This window comes from Haliotis cracherodii, unplaced genomic scaffold, assembly GCF_022045235.1.
Source record: "Haliotis cracherodii isolate W230 unplaced genomic scaffold, xgHalCrac1.p SCAF_9, whole genome shotgun sequence".
Classification (NCBI taxonomy): domain Eukaryota; kingdom Metazoa; phylum Mollusca; class Gastropoda; order Lepetellida; family Haliotidae; genus Haliotis; species Haliotis cracherodii.
The window spans coordinates 11,740,687-11,758,698 of NW_027266343.1; the positions used below are offsets into that span (position 1 = coordinate 11,740,687).

Consider the following 18,012-nt stretch of genomic DNA (forward strand, 5'->3'; position numbering starts at 1 on the left):
CGACCTGCTCAACACATGTCGTCATTAACATGGAATCAGCAGGCAGGATTTTAATATTCACATTCCATACATTATCAGAATTGTTTTTAAGATTTTAATATTCACATTCCATACATTATCAAAATTGTTTTCAAGATTTTGATGTTCACATTCCATACATTATCAGAATTGTTTTCAAGATTTTGATGTTCACACTCCATATATTATCAGAATTGTTTTCAAGGCTTCAATATTCACATTCCATACATTATCTTAATTGTTTTCAAGATTTTAATATTCACATTCCTAACAATATCAGAATTGTTTTCAAGATTTTAATATTCACATTCCATACATTATCAGAATTGTTTTCAAGATTTTAATATTCAGATTCCATATACACTATCAGAATGGTTTTCAAGATTTTAATATTCACATTCCATACATTATCAGAATTGTTTTCAAGCAATTGGAATACATGATCAGATATATTTGCAGAAATGCAGATACTGGATTCAAAATCAGCACCTTCCTAAGCCACATTGCCAAAAAATATCTTGTGTCTGGAATTCATTGGCTTGAAGAATTTCAAACTTTGTATGTATACATTGTAAGAATATAGGATGAAAAAGATGTATTCCTATTTTTTACAACTGTGATCAGATAGACATATCAAATATTGACAAATGGACAAACATTAGAACTATCCTAAGCCAGTTTGTTTATGAATGTCGTAAAGAGAATATGAGCTTGAAGACTTTCAACTTTAACAAGGATTACAAGCTTAAACTTACAAGTAGGGATGTGTGGTATGACGATGCATATAGTGTATCTCATCAAGTAAGGCCTTTTAGTTTTATAAGTAGGTAAACAAAAATTAGGACTAAAATATATTATAGGTTATCGAAAAAAGAATATTTAAAAAAATTAAAACATAGAGATAAGTACTACTACTAATGAAAGAAACACAAACAAGTTTTAACATGGCAAGACACCTAAAGATAATTGATTGGGTTTGTTTTTTTAATAAGATTATGATGCATATTATTGCTCACTTCCTAAAAATTGCAGTGATAATATTCTCATGGGTTTTTTTTATATATATTTTACGTAATTGTAAAAATGTCTGTTAAAAAAGTGAATTGTCAAAAGTCTTTTTTTTTCAATGTCTTTTGGTCGGACGGTCTCAAAAAGAACAAAAAAGAACATCAGGCCTACAGAAAGAAGGAAACACACGAAGGGACTTTCTTCATCTGTAGATACTGGAGGGTATAAGACGATGAAAGGCTGGTATTTGATTGTCAGGTGGGCGGGATGAAAATCTAACATTTTATACCCTATGGCCTTACAGGGAGAGTATCAATGCCACCAGCTCCAAGCTGCTGATGTTATTCAATGAAGGACAGGAGCAATAACAAGCTGTCCAAATGTTTGTACTGAAGATCATATACCATCAAATCCGTGACCTCTTGCCGACTTATGTGACTATGAATACGCTCGCACAGAAAGAAAAAATCGAATAGAATGACATGGCTAAACTGTTACCTCCTCTCGTACAATATAACATTAGTGACACTTAAATCTGATATAATCATTGGATTGGACAGTGACCCTATTAACGATATGAACATTCAGAGGCCCAAACTAAAAATTCCATATCTCCTCCTTATTCATATACTTTGTTGAACAGGCCGCACCAAATTTCATGCGTCCAAATAGCCTTCACTAATTTCAATTAATGGGTCATGATTGACAACTGCTTACTGTTCTTCTAAATGTTATTTATTGAATTTCAGTTTTCAGGCCTTGTCTATATTCGAGGTCACCCCTTCTTGGAGGTCAGTGGTAATTACTTTCGGAAGTGACGGAAGGTCGGCTTAGTTTAGCAACTGTATGATACATAAATATACACATAATGGGGATATATGATTAGCTGCAACTGAGACTATCCTTGTTACTGCATGGCGCGACACTTCAAACCCCCCCAGGCCATCCCTTATCAGAGGTCTGCCATTAATAGAGGAATACTTGTTTGTCATCTTTCAGGGCTGCTTGTTAGTAGAAGTTTCTCATCAACAGACATTTTTAATATTCAAAATACTTTTTTTTTCTACATAACTTAAATAACTCAAGCATCACAATCATATTGCTTCTCGCATCTTGGCATTTTAAAAACCTGTAACAGTGTACTTCACCAACAGTTTTGACTTTTCTTCATTAAATTACATGCATGTCTTGATAAAAGAAGATTGAAGAGTGTAATATATCTTTGACAATGTTTCTTCATCATAGAATATACTTCATGACACTTCAATAAACGTGACATGTTCGGAATTTACTTCCTTGGGTGACTGAGAGAATATTCACTTACAATATGTCGCAAAGCACCGGAGTTACAGACTATATGTACCACCTCTTGCAGTGCAGGAAACGGGCTGGCAAAGCGGGACTTATTTCTTATCAAACGTATTCCAGATCAACAGGACACCACAAAGTACGACAATAAACACTACACGCTGAGATCCAGTTGTATCAAGAAACTTGAATAATGGAATAGTTTCATTGTGAATAAATCATCATAAATCTTTTAACAAATTCAAACTTACAAACAACACTATAAACTAAGTGGCCAAACAACACCATAAACTAAGTGGCCAAAGAAAGTGTCCAAACAACGCTTTAAATGAAGTGTCAACATAACACTATAAACTATGTGTCCAAACAACACTATAAACAGAGTGTCCAAAAGAATTCTCAAATCAACATACATGGCCTTTTTTATGAAAACAAAACTTAAGATCATTTTTATTCCTGTGATCATGAAACTCACATCAAAAGCTAACTAAGATCAAAACATTAAATTTTCCCTGATTAACTATTATGTTTATTAAAAACTGAAGAGAAATAATATGACTCAGAATTAATACCCAAATAATACATAGATCTATATTCTTGTAGTTTCATATGGACATCAATATTATTCCGACAATTATTGTTATTAGACTTTTAATTTGTTATTTCTACTAATTATTTACATGTAGGTAGCCAAATCACAAGGCCTAGACAAGTTGTGAGTTATTCAAACTTTCAAATGTCAGTCTACAGTAATGTCACTTTTATGCCATCTATCACACAGCCTCATATTATGTGTGTCACAGCCCATGACAATCAGGAAAGCTAGTACGATAATATTGATAAAGTTGCCACAATGAACCAGCTTAGTGAATATACATATCCACATATTGTCAAGCCTGACAATTTACATATGAATCAGTAATCTACAGAATGCTGTCACAGTATCTGACCACACATATATTTTCAACACTGCATACAGTACTAACACTGGACGTCGGATCACCTCCTGAAAGTGTTACTCCTGTCCTTGCAATTTCTTCTCACACATCACTAATATCAGACACACCTCAATGACTCAAATATCTTTCACCTGAAATCGGCACACCTGAACGACCCCACCTGATAACGATGTTAACTCACCTGACACTACGAAAACTCCAACTTGTCAGAGAAGCACATTCCATCATTGTTCTAACTGACTGAACTTCCAGCATGAAAAATTGATCCTGAGGAGAATCCACAAATTTAGCTGAGGCTGGGTTAGAGTATCAAGTTAGGTGTAGGTAATTCCACCTCTACAGGTTGTATGACACACTCCAGCAATGGAGGTCGGTGACTGGCTGTCAGCCCACTGTGTACATGAATGCTGGAAGGGGCACTACACCAGGTCAACTCCTTAGACACATAACAATACAGCACCTTCTGCTGAGGCCCTGTCAGGGAGGACAAACTTGTTTTCCTGCTTGAAGATTAGCCAAGTGTAGAATTACTTCCCTTTGGTCTTAAGAGATGATTTTACTGTCTGTGATGCTAATATTTGTATCTTACTTTCAAAGTATACTTAGGTGTTTCTGAAAACATGGTCTCCTTTTTTTGAAATTTGTTTTAGAATTATTATCAATAGGTAGATGAATATTCTCTAATAAATATTGAATATTCTCTTAAAATAAATAACACAGCTCTATATCTGTTTTCACCCTTAATTGATCATAAGTAATGTGGGCATAACTTTGCTGACTCAGCAATTTTATTAATTAAATAATAATACAAGTAAATATTTATGAAACATCACTGTCCTTTTTTATCAAATCCCATTATTCTAGGTTATACCATTAATTGTTATACATTTGTATGACTTAGATTGAACTCTTAATTATTTTCTTCTAAACATATTATCACAGCATAATTAAACATAAAGTAGACCTTCTTGGGTTTTTTTCAAAAATATAATTTAACAATTATTAAGTTTCTTTATTTGTACAATACAATTCTATGATATCAAAAGTTTGATATTGTATAAAAATATCAATTCCTCAAGTCTTGAGACATACCCCACCTCAAGTTTTGAAACATCCCCCTCCCTCCAAAAATATAAAACAAACTTAACTCTGAAAAAATTGAATTCCTGTGTGGCCTCTTTTGCAACACATTCTCATGTTTTGCCCTGCTTTTTCAAAACATTTATCGACTGAAGACTATTTACAAGGTGGGAAAAAAAATCATTGTAGTTTTTTTTTATAGATCAAATCTGCCATTCTATATTACACATGTGACTAGATGGACTTACCACTAGTGATGGTTACCTTGTGGAAACAGCAGATGTAGTTAATGACTTCTCACAGCATACAAATAAAAATAGGCTCAGTGCAATAGGATGGGAGTTTTCGCTTAGTCTAGTTATCATATAAACATTGAGAAATATGGTAAGTTGATTTTGTTGGATGGACAATTGTAGGGCAATTATACCAGCCAGCCAGCCACTTGCCAACCCTACCCCACCCCTAAACTTAAAGAATTGAGACTTTAATTTGACATCAAACTTTTGAGCTGGTCCCTAACCCCTCAAACAACAAAAAATACTGAAAGGAATGTTTCAAATTTCAAACATAAAAGTTCTAAAGTAGGCACAAAGAAGTTGTTAACCATGTTGTGTCTCATTTGTCATCCGTCAACTTCCAATAAATGCCTATCAAACAATAAATATTTCTATTCTGTGTTCAAAAACATGTCCTCATCAGAAACAAATCTGAACCAAAAATGGGTCTCTTGGTAAGACATTCTCATGACTTACAGATCTACTCAATAAAAATCACTGATGCATTGCTTGACAGTCAAATATGTTGAATTTCTACAGTAATGTCACTTTTATGCTTAAAGCTTAATTTTCATAGTCAGTGCATCTAAATATGGCTGTGAATGAAATCAGGAACAGTCTGTGTATCACTCCAACAGCTAAATATCGCCACCCAGAAGGATTGAGTAATCTCCAGGTAATCAATACCAAAATAACACTGCTAAACAGTTAACCTTAATCATTCCGGTAATGGTCTCTCCTTGTACCCCGGCCAGAGTCAACGTCACAGAGCACACACGCCTAGTTAAGCTGATTACAGATCAGGATTGGATCTAGCTGAATTAATGTAATCTCTCTTGTGGGACAAATGACAGTTTAAGTATTGTACCAATTTCCAGACCTGTGAGGATATAGCTACTTTCATTATGCACACAGTAATTCTGTTTGTGAGATTTTGCCTTGCTAAAAGAACATACTCTTTTTCTGTTTACAAACACGTTACATAACTTTTACCTGATAAGACCATGGTGGCCCTCATCAGAGGCACCAAATTTTGCTATACAGAGTCATGTCCCTTTGGAAGCCAGGATCTTATGATCATAGGTTTCAATCCCATATTTTCCATTATTATTATTATCATTATTATTATTATTTACAGATTAAAATAAAAAATGCAGCAAAGAGGGTTTGGGTGATTGGTTTACTGTTTATATCAGTGTTATACTCACTCGCTCACTCACTTACTTTATCTGGTTGGAACTGATTCAGTTGATATCATTAGTACGTATGATGATACACATTCAGTAGTACTAACAGTTTCATTGGAACTATACAGCCATGATATGTGCCAATTTCTAAAGCTGAATATCAAATGTAATATTTTCCAATATTTTCATAACCTGTGTATGAATGAGAGTATACATAAATATGCCTAAACACACATTCATCAAAACCATCCAACCCTAACAGGGCCTCACTGAAAATATACTCTGAAACAATTGTCAAGACACTGAGAACAATAGTAAAGTCAGTTGCCCAAAATCAATGGACAAAATAAATATTTACATGATATGCAGAGCTTATTATTCACACCTGCCTAACTATCAAACACAGGTACAAAGTGCAGCCACTAGGTAAATATTGATGTGAACAACCATCACTAGTCATTGGTTGTATTTTCAGGTGTAATACACCCTTTGTCAAAAATATTTAAAAAAAATGTTTTTCATGACAATGAGATGAATATACAATGGAACCCAAACATAGCATTATAGCACTTAAAAATACCTGATATTACATACATTATTTACCTTTTGCCACAATGACATACGTTTTGTTATTTTATCATACAACTAATGATAAAATCCTTACTTAGCGAATCACGTATACATGTATTCCAATAATCAGGGCCCCATTCCACGAAAAAATCTTAACACTTTAGCATAGACATACGACAATCGTAGCACTAAGATCACTTTGTTTAACAGCCTTGATCATATACAGCCTGGCTATATCAATTTTCTTTCTGTCAAACAGTTACTTTTTTTGTATATTTATACTGTAACATAATCTTAAACTATCCTTCATACATATCAGAAGCTCAAAAGCATTTTTATACTTTATACAGCTATTGTTATAAAACCTTTTTGACAGAAGCCATGCGTAGGTTGCACATAGCCCATGGTTTTAACATGAATGTCTTAACGAAGACCATATGTACAATGTGGACACCATGAAGTGTGTGTATAGAATATACAGAGAACACCCCCTTCTGTTACCAGGCAACGGCGCCAGCACCAAACATGTCACCTATTACCCCAGTGCATTGTTCTTGCTAGGTACGTCTGACTAAAAAATATGGAACCACAGGTTCTTGTAAAGTGTACAAACTGTTGACATTAGAAATGTAGTCATGTTTAGGTTTTCAGATTAAAAACTATAACTTTAAACAGATTTAGTTGGAAACAAGAATATAACCTCTCGAATTACGTGATAACCTAATTCACTAAATGTCAAATGTAATCTAATACATTGTTACACATACCATATCAACATTGCCAGTACAATGGAGGTCTATTCGTTGAATCATTAAACATATACATGTCAATATGAAAGCATATATGTTAAAGATAACGCACAAACCACTGGGCACTCTTAACCAATAAACAGTCAGTGATGTTGGTGAGTATCTTATTTATAACACATGTCCAGTTACGTTGCATCATCTGACTTAAATGCTACTTCAATTTTGCATTGAGGAGAGTATGTCATAAACTGTCATTTCCTTACAGATAATCTACAGTTGAAACTATAGTGATGTCATAGCTGTATTTTAAATTCAAAATAATTATTTTCCTTTTCATGACATTATAGTAATGATAATTGAGAATATTTTCAGTAATATGGCAATAATTGCTGAAATTAATTCTACATGAACCAAGAAAATATTTGAACATACAAAAGTAAGTGATATTATGGAATAATTTTGAAATAAATTCTACATGAACATGAAAATATTTGGGAGATTTCACCAAACCTGGTCTTTACAATCTCCACTAAGAAGTTAATATCATCATAGAATCTACACAGAACTACTTACCAACAACTAACAGCTTGTACCACATGAGCAAGGGACAGACATGGTTGCATATGGACTACCCCAAAGGAAGGCTCTATATACAGTAAGAACAGCACCACCCTACATTAAAATATCATAACAGACACAGGTATGTACGACAGAAATAAATCGCGGCTAAAGAGATTAAATTCTTGGATGATATCACCCACCTTGATCGCTTCCTCCATCAGGAGTCCATGGTCAGCGAAAACAGAATCCCTTCCACCAGCGAACATACATCAACTCACGAGGACCCGACAGAAGACTAATGACCAATATACAGGCATATCACTCTGCTCCTTATTCCCCGGGGTCATTCTGATTAGTATTGGAATCATCCAAGCAGAACTACGGAGAATCTATCATATAGACAAATGACACTACAAGGCAGATCACCACAGGCCATTAACCTAGTAGTTGGAGCAGCATTTGTGTGGAGGTGCAATGACGAGTGTGTTCCACAAAGAAGTACCTTGAGGGCAAGGAAGGATTATCAATGGAGATAAGTATTGAACTGGTCACTGGAAGATAAAGAGGTCCTACGTAAAGGCTGCCATTGAGGTCAACGTAATGGGATTGTTGGTGCACATCAGGTCATTGGAGCAGGGTGCACAGGTCAAATTGACTTCCTTCCCTCACTTTCTGATGCAATGACCAGGACCCAAGAGGCAGTTGTCCTGCCAGGACTCAGAGCTACAGATAAGCTGTGCATTTGCGTAAAATACCCCCAAAATAGAGTCAAACCCAATTACTTTCATTTAACTTGTGTACAGAAACGCATACATTAAATTCAAAACTCCAATGTATAAAAACAGCATGAGCTGATTTCCGAAACACAATTACGAGCTAATTTACTTTCAGAATCAAGCCTATATTTAGAACCGTTCTATACATCTAAAACACTCATTTTTTCAAAATCTCAAAATGTTTCCTCATTTTGGGAAAACCCCAATAGAGTAATGAATAGATAACAGAAACAATATTAGTTACCCAATGAAAAATGTAATAACCCAATTGAACTAGAAACCGTCAAATAAAAACTCAATTGCTCAAAAAGTTATCTGGAGCTCTGGGATTGTTTTATATTTTTGGGAGGTGGGTGGTTGGGTGTGGTTTAATGCTAATTTACATTTAAGCCATATCGCTGTAGGGGACACCAAGAGTCTCTGGCATTGTACCAATAAGCAAACAATGTATGTCGAAAGGCAACTAACGGGATTGGGTGGGCGGGCTTGCTGATTTGGTCGATGCATGTCATGCTCATGATCCAATCACTGGAATGTTTTTCCCGAATTCAATTACTTACAGACTGGCATCACAAATCTGGAATACTGCCACTAGTAGGCCATTTGCACTCAATAATTCTGAATGAAGAGTTACCCCCCATGCTCTCCAAGAAATTCTATTAAACCTATCCATCATCCTCACATGTCTATCAGCTGGAGACTTAATTCAGTCTATAATCTCTCCAAGATGAAGACAATGTTGACATAACTGGGAAATATTTGTACCAAAATCAGGTTGGCACAAGGCATTCACAATATACTGTAAATCGTGAAATTAATGCGTCTCCAATAGAATACGACCGCTGGCCCCTAGCAAAAAATGTGACTCAATATGAATGCGACACCCCCTCCTCTCAAGCATCAATGGATTTATATCTTAACAAAATGTCCTCAGTCAGGTTTACAGGAGAACCCTCACCTTAATCCAACCTTACATTAATCCAATCACACCCCAAATAGCACCGCTTATTAGCGCTGATTAGAGTACTTCAGCTAAAACAATACGTGCGCGCTGGCTCGTGTCGGCCTTTGATGCAGTCGCAAAGAATAAAGACAACGTGTTGGGTGGCATCTGTCTGGACTTGCAGGTGTGATCAGTGATGACATGAGTGAGTAGAACGCTTGTCTTGACCCCAGCAGTGACAATTCACAGGATGTAATTAGTGTTTGAATGACATTGTTTATAAACATTGATGTGGAATACATAGTTGTTTGTTTTCGGGGTATGTCTAAGTTGGTATTTCTGCAATCCAAAATGTCTTATTGTTGATATAAATGCGATGTTAATAATGCGAACAAAGACCACTCGCATTTTTTGCATTTAATTCATGCTCGCGTTAATATCAAGATTTACAGTAGTTGTCTTGCATTGATGACAAGAATACATTAATGCTGTCACAACACTCCCTATGATGTACCGAATGTATTGCATGATGTTTGGATTCACCTTAAACAATGGCTTGAAGAGGTATATGATTTCAGAAACACTGAGTTGTCTCCCTTCATTCTCCCAGAATGATCTTTTGTTTTTTGTTTAACGTTGCACTCAGCAATATTTCAGCAAAATGACAGTTGCTTGTAATAATCCTCTTTGGACCAGACACTCCAGTGATTGACATTATGAGCATCGATCCAGAATACGATCACCCAAGTCAGCGAGCCGGACAACATGATCCATTTAGTCGCCTGTTACAACCAGCAGAGGTTGGTGGGACCTATATTCTTACCCAGAATCCCAATGGGTATCTCCGCGCATAGACTAACATTATATGCTTGGAATAACCTCTTTCCTGGCTGATCTTATAGTATCATGTCATAGCAAATCAACAACAGCAAGCATCATTTACTGAGCGTAAATGGAGAAGTTCTTTTCACTGTCGACATCAGGATATGGATTAAGTTAGTGACAGGGCTACAAATAATGCGCAAGTTTTTGTTGGGAATTGTTCAAAATGTTGGTTGGTATAGTGTCAAAAAGTATCTGTAGATGTAGTGAAATTTCTACTTAGTACTATTTGTCCTTGGGGAATTATTCCCATAGAACAGTTTTTACTAAGAAACTCTTTCCAGGACACATTTACACTGGCGATATTTGTTCTGGGTGGAACTAATTCTATGAGGAAGCGATCATTGTTGACATCAGCAGGATACAATGAGTGAGTGAGTGAGTTGGGTTTAACGCCGCTTTTAACATTATTCCAGTTATATCACGGCGTGTCAGCTTAATGTGGGAGGAAAGCCCGAAGTGATGCAGGTCTCAGACGTTTACCACTTCAGTGAAACCCATGAGCATGGGTATGGTGCTGACAAACCTAGAAACATAATCGGGGCAAGGATACAATGAGACTCAGCACCGGTGAACATATAGAATCCAACATGGTGGACCTACCTTTGGCTGTGCACACTCCTCCAGCTCCAGGATGCGGAACTCCAGGTCCTCGATCTGCTCCGTCTTCTCGGACAGGTCTTGCTGTAGGTTGATAGTCTCACTCTCAAACACCTGTACCTGCAACGTGCAAAGAACCGTCTTCAATATTTGTTGCAATTACGAAGGAGTGAGTGAGTGAGTTGGGTTTAACGCCCCTTTTAACAGTATTCCAGGTATATCATGGCGTGTCAGCTTAATGTGGGAGGAAAGCCCGAAGTGATGCAGGTCTCAGACGTTTACCACTTTGGTGAAACCCACGAGCTGTCAAACCTAGAAACATAATCGGGGCGAACCGGGATTCGAACCCACAATCATAGGTTTATGGCATGCCCAAGGGATGCAATTCCGCAGAGCGAATCGCGGCGCCATAGACTAGGCCACCTGTGACCCCCAATTACGAGGGAATAAATGTAATAAGTGGTGTGCACACTATGTAAATCTGCACAGTGGACTGATTATGCAAACTGGTTTCTATATTAACGCCATAAACACACAAAACAGCAGATTTACAGTGTGCATACTGCTTTTTACGTCTTATACCTCCATTTATACAAAAAAAATATTGAAGTCAGTTCTTATGAATAAGTCAACCATTAGAACTTCACAGACTGCTTATTTAATCATGACCCTAATAATACGAAATCAGTGAAATCTGTCAACACAAATAATACGACTCAAGGCTCATATTCTCTGTTAACAGCCAATCAGGATAAATAGTTATTGAAACAAAACTGAGAAAAAAATTGCTTGGTTAGCCAATCCGATGCCATGGAATTACTTGCAATTTATTTATACATAACCAGTCAGTTTTTTTTAACAAAGTGATGCTTTACATTTCAAATGAAAATGAGCATTACAAGACCCACACGTGAACCATCACTCTTCATTGAAAACCTAGGTTCATCTCCAAACTTAATTTTCAAATTCAAGTCAGGTTCTTTTTCTTAAAACACCCATCTCAACAAATTTAATAAAAGGGAACTCATATCTATTTCATAATTAAAAAAAGTATTTGGAGAAAATCTTTACCTGTTGTCGAAGCTCTTCATTAGACGTGAAGAACTTTTCTTTCTCTCGGACCCATTCACAAGCTTCACCCTGAATCAGTGGATGAGTGACGAAATTAGCAGCATGCGAGGAAGTAGTTATCAGATCTCCCTCTGTTTCTAGTTAATATAGAACTAAAATGTTCAACTATCGACTGCACAAATCCCCAAGACTTACGACTACACCAAAATCAGTGAGAGATAGAATCATATATGTTGTTTGTATCAGCGTCCCAGCATCACCTCAGGTGGCGATACAAAGATATGTGTCGTCTGCTGCTTTATCACGGGGGCCATACAAGCTGGGAGAAGCCCTGAAGGATTTATTGACTGACCGAACAGGAAATTGATTTCCTCAAATGTAGTATTAAACCTCAGACCCCAATTACAAGTGAGACCTTGTATTTTCATCAACTGTGCCTGTTCATTTCAAGTTGTTAGTTACAAACGGTCATGGCAAAAATGGTTTGGAAGCCTTCCCAAGATGGGTTGACCTTTTTTCTGAAGATTTTCATGATTGTTGGGTATTTGCCAAGCAATTACTTGGTCTCTTCATAAAAACATAAATAAATTTCTGATAGAGCAGTTAAAAAAACTTTCACAATTGACTCACTGTTCTTCCACAAATCACCCCAAATGTTTGTTCAACCCTCCCAATGTGATTGTCCTGCTTTTAAAACTTCTCCATAGGGCTGCAAAGATTCCGAACTTGTTTACTCCCAATAAAATCAAACATATATTAAAATCATTTTCAACATGGTTTGCCGCTGTGTTACTAGCTGCTGATGGAGTAGACCGACATTCATGCTGTTGACCTCAGGTTTGTTGGGCTAGATGGTCCTGTAGTAGTATCTCCTGGTCCTGTATCCAACTCACACATCCACTCACTCACTCATCAACTCACTCATTCAACAACATTGACACTCACTCTGATACTCATTCTGGCACTCACTCACTCACCAACACATTCTCTCTCCCACAGACACTGACACATTCACCTGCCCTTAGTCCTGTAGTAGTACCTCCAGGTCCTCTATCCGACTCACACATCCACTCACTCACTCATCGACTCACTCATTCACCAACACAGACACTCAATCACTCTCCCACTCACCAACACACTCTCTCTCCCACAGACACGGACACATTCACCTGCCCTTAGTCCTGTAGTAGTACCTCCAGGTCCTCTATCCGACTCACACGTCCACTCACTCACTCATCGACTCACTCATTCACCAACACAGACACTCACTCATTCACCAACACAGACACTCACTCACTCATTCACCAACACAGACACTCACTCACTCACTCATTCACCAACACAGACACTCACTCACTCGTTCACCATCACAGACACTCACTCACTCACTCATTCACCAACACAGACACTCACTCACTCATTCACTAACACAGACACTCACTCACTCATTCACCAACAGACACTCACTCACTCATTGACCAGCAGACACTCACTCCCTGACACTCACCTGTCCTGTGTCCTGCAGTAATTTCTCCAGCTCCTCTATCCGACACTGACTCTTGAACAGATCCATCTCCAGCTGGCTCCTCATCTACAGAAACAACAATAGTCAGTCCTCAACATTACATGTACTCCATACATCTTCATGTTCTAAATGAAAACTAACCGGCATTTGCCTTATAAGACGTCCATGAACCAGATGTCCATGAACCAGATGTCCATGAACCAGATGACCATGAACCAGATGTCCATGAACCAGATGACCATGAACCAGATGACCATGAACCAGATGTCCATGAACCAGATGTCCATGAACCAGATGACCATGAACCAGATGTCCATGATACACGATCTGTAAACTCCTTATTCTTGTTCATGGGTTTTTCCAGAGGTCGGAGGTCCATGTTCATTAACTGCACCTTCACTGAACTGTTCCTTCACACACAGAGTTGACATGGGGAAACACTGATGACACAGTCTGACTTCCAGTGATTGACATCATGAGCATCGATTCACGCCATTGGGATACGATGATGTGCATCAACCAAGTCAGCGAGCCTGACCACCCGATCCCGCTAGTCGCCTCTTACAACAAGCATAGTCGCCTTTTACGGCAAGCATGGGTTGCTGAAGACCTAATATCTATATTCCAAATGTAAACAAGAAATTACACTTATTTCACAAGACATGTTTTCAAAACAAGCACTTTCAGATTATTATTAGAAAACACATTTTCACACATTTACAAGACACCTAATAAAATTAAAGTAAATTAAATCCATATCTACAAACCGTGATCAACCCCACGCGTAGAGACTCCAAGTGCCCCCCGGATACATCACACACTAAGATATACATGGTATGGTCTCTATCTGTGAGCTACAAGAACTGTTTGAATATCTCTGGCATCATTCCCCATCTAGCTGCAACTCTCCAAGACACCATCACAAACTGTAAGCCTGTTCTCATGCTACAGTGTTTATATACTGATTGCACAGGAGATGATGCTAAACCTGGGTGTGGATGTAGTCGGTATTGACAAACATGCTGGGAGTGAACACTGATATCCACAAACAGAACTATATGTCGCGTGTATTGATGTTGTTACATGTATTTATGTCTCACGTGCAATGTCTCACGTGCCTCTTTAATGTTATAGAACTATTCATACAAAGAAACCCTGCCTTGACGTATTCTGGAGACATGATGTAAAAAAAAATGTGACCCACCATGAGATAAGGGACCATCTGGATGAAAAATCACATTTTGAGTTTTCATTATATTTCAAAACTACAGTTTCTTCGGAACACAAAAATAAAATTCACAAGTTCCAATTCATGTATATTACAGTGAGTGAGTATGGTTTTACGCCGCTTTTAGCAATATTCCAGCAATATCACGGCGGGGGACACCAGAAATGGGCTTCACACATTGTACCCATGTCGGGAATCGAACCCGGGTCTTCAGCATGCCAGGCGAACGCTTTAACCACTAGGCTACCCGACCGCCCCCTGAAGGCTTCAGATGGCTTATGATATTGATGTTTTCTATCAGTATATGTTGGAGTCATATTTGGCCTTGTGTAATATCTTCTCAGTTATTTATGTCACCCTAGCCCCAGTCATGTACTGTGTCAGTGCTGTTATTTTCAATGCAGACAAAATCAATATATGGCCAGTGTACAGTATTTCCCACACGCCATCTGCAGCAATCAGAACAAAAAGATAAACACCCAGCTTAAGACTTAATAATAGCCATAATAGACAATAGACTTAGGCTTAACTTCCCACCACACCTGAGATTAGCCACTGCAGATATGGAAGAGTTATCTCCCTTACTTCAGTTCTCATCAGTCTGTTTCAGTTTTGTAAGAGAGTTTGCCGTCAATTTTTAAGCAATGTGCACTGATAAAATACTGCTACAAATCTGTATAATGTGTGCTTATAACCATCTGGCTGTTATCATCCAGTCTTGGGGATGTTAAAATAGTTTCAAATCAAGTTTGTATAACACAAATTGGAAGTGCCAATGCTTTTTATCTTAAGGATTTCGGTTCAGGATTTTTCTTGTTTAAAGATAACATTTTTAATATACAATCTATTTCATACAAGAGTATTTTGTTTCGTTTAATTGCATTCAAATTTCAAATAGCTTATACCAATTTACTCTATTTTTGTAAAATCATGAAACAAAATATTTCTGTAAATGTTTTCTGAGCTGTATCCCCTCCCTTCATTGATGGTTGCTGTCTTGATTATATATATTCCTAATGTAGATTTTGTTTTCAAAACTTTACTGGTACTTTAGTGTCCCAAGAGTGGGGCTTGCATTAATCCGACTCTGCAGCAAGGTGGTGTGGTGGACTTACCTTGGCCTCTCTCTGTGGGTCCAGCAGACCGTCAGTCTGACTCTGCAGCAAGGTGGTGTGGTGGACTTACCTTGGCCTCCCTCTGTGGGTCCAGCAGACCGTCAGTCTGACTCTGCAGCAAGGTGGTGGAGGACTTACCTTGGCCTCCCTCTGTGGGTCCAGCAGACCCTCAGTCTGACTCTGCAGCAAGGTGGTGTGATGGACTTACCTTGGCCTCCCTCTGTGGGTCCAGCAGACCGTCAGTCTGACTCTGCAGCAAGATATTGTGATGGACTTACCTTGGCCTCCCTCTGTGGGTCCAGCAGACCGTCAGTCTGACTCTGCAGCAAGGTGGTGTGATGGACTTACCTTGGCCTCCCTCTGCTGGTCCAGCAGACCGTCAGTCTGACTCTGCAGCAAGATATTGTGATGGACTTACCTTGGCCTCCCTCTGCGGGTCCAGCAGACCGTCAGTCTGACTCTGCAGCAAGGTGGTGTGGTGGACTTACCTTGGCCTCCCTCTGTGGGTCCAGCAGACCGTCAGTCTGACTCTGCAGCAAGGCATGGGACTTCTGCAGCTGTTGGTGTTCACGCATCAACCTCTGGTAGTTCTTCTCGACCTCCTCCCGGGTCAGCTACAAAGTGAAAATACTTCATCTAAAACAACTTTGCAGAAATAACTTCTAAAGGGTAACCATTTTTATTTCAATATACATGATTGTACAGCACATTATCTCAGCACTGGCAATTGGTGGTCTGTTCGAGGCACTGAAAAAACTGTGTGGAGTTGCTTCCCCTAGTCATACCAGGATCCACTGTTATGGGTTCATATTGCCGATTGGTCTGTCAGCACAACACCCATGGTCACAAATTGGTAAATATCTGACACCTTGTCACTTCCTTACAAGATGTTGTAAACTCCAATACTGTTTCGAAGCAGCATTATCCATAGGTCATCGCCCTTCCCATTTAATAGGGGTGACTATTGGTTTGGAAATCACTATTGCGATAACTATTGATATTGAAAGAAACTGCTGCGATAACTATTGATACTGCAAGCAAATATTGCAATAAATATCAATAGTTTTCAATGTATCATTTTAGATTGATTTTATTTTCTTTAACATAGCCAAAATACTTCCAAACACTTGATTTTCCACCCAAGTTTGTCACAAACTAGTTGACTGTCACCCTCCGCCATTTTACTTAAGAAAGACCGGCTGCTAAGCATCAAGGGCAGTTAACTCTAATCCTCACTCGGCGTGTTTTGGTGACTCAGTTGCATGATATGGTAAATACAATCGAAACTATCAATATTCCTAACTGAAATTGATACTATTGATCGGAAACTGATTTAACAATGGATTTATTGACTCTAAGTGCTAACCAATAGCAATATATCAATATTTCGATTATCGTGACACCCCTAGCATTTAATATATCCATGTTTTGGCCTTGACAAATGAAAAGCACTCTGTACTTTGTTGCAGTGCATCCGACTAAATATGAAATATGAACTTCAATCTTAAGCAATAAATACAAGAATTTTATATTTTTCAATACTGTATGTTTCATGTGAGTTTTTACAATATGGGAACCTGAGAATGCTGTACCTCATCCCAAAGGTCATCATCTGATATCGTCAAGGAAACGGATGACAGAGAGTTCTCCGAGTTTTCTGATCTGCTGTCTTCATCATATCCATAGAAGGTCTCCTTTACTCCCGTACACTGGCAGGGTAGAAGAGGTAGATGTAACCACGACAACACTGCAATACATTTAGGTTGTGTATCCACCATCGGAGCCATCATGTTATGAAAAATATATCACCATGCCCTCTCCTGCCATGACTGTGATTCCACCCCTGCTGCACCCTTACCCCAACACTGCCACACCCTGTTGTAACTCTACCCAAAAAAGCCACAACCCACGACAGCCAATACCCATGTCACCACCCACCTCCACCACCACCAACCCCCTCCCCTGGCACCACCCCTTTCCTCACCCCAACTCCCGTCCATTGTGAACCCCCACCCCCACCCTCCCCCTCCCAACCAGCACCAACTCCCTCCCCTGGCACCACCCTATTTCCTCCCCGTAACCACCCCTTCCTTTCCCACAACCCCCTTCCTCCTCCCCCCACATGCACCAGCTCTCTCCCCTGGCACCACCCAATTC

General features: G+C 38.5%; 1 protein-coding gene across 7 annotated transcripts in view; it reads right to left on the minus strand.

Moving 5' to 3' along the window:
- LOC139452196 (golgin subfamily A member 4-like) overlaps positions 1-18,012 on the minus strand; it is a 171,170-nt gene that overhangs the window by 78,950 nt on the left and 74,208 nt on the right. For 5 of the 7 annotated variants that reach the window (XM_071233572.1, XM_071233570.1, XM_071233573.1 and 2 more), the window contains 5 exons: positions 17,448-17,564; positions 16,344-16,469; positions 13,495-13,578; positions 11,988-12,056; positions 10,920-11,036 (listed from right to left, as the gene is read on the minus strand). In XM_071233572.1, the coding sequence (XP_071089673.1) occupies positions 10,920-11,036; positions 11,988-12,056; positions 13,495-13,578; positions 16,344-16,469; positions 17,448-17,564 (513 nt within the window). Of the gene's footprint in view, positions 1-10,919; positions 11,037-11,987; positions 12,057-13,494; positions 13,579-15,855; positions 15,903-15,925; positions 15,973-16,343; positions 16,470-17,447; positions 17,565-18,012 lie in introns of those variants that run through there. The other 2 variants (XM_071233575.1, XM_071233576.1) reach the window with 2 other exon arrangements.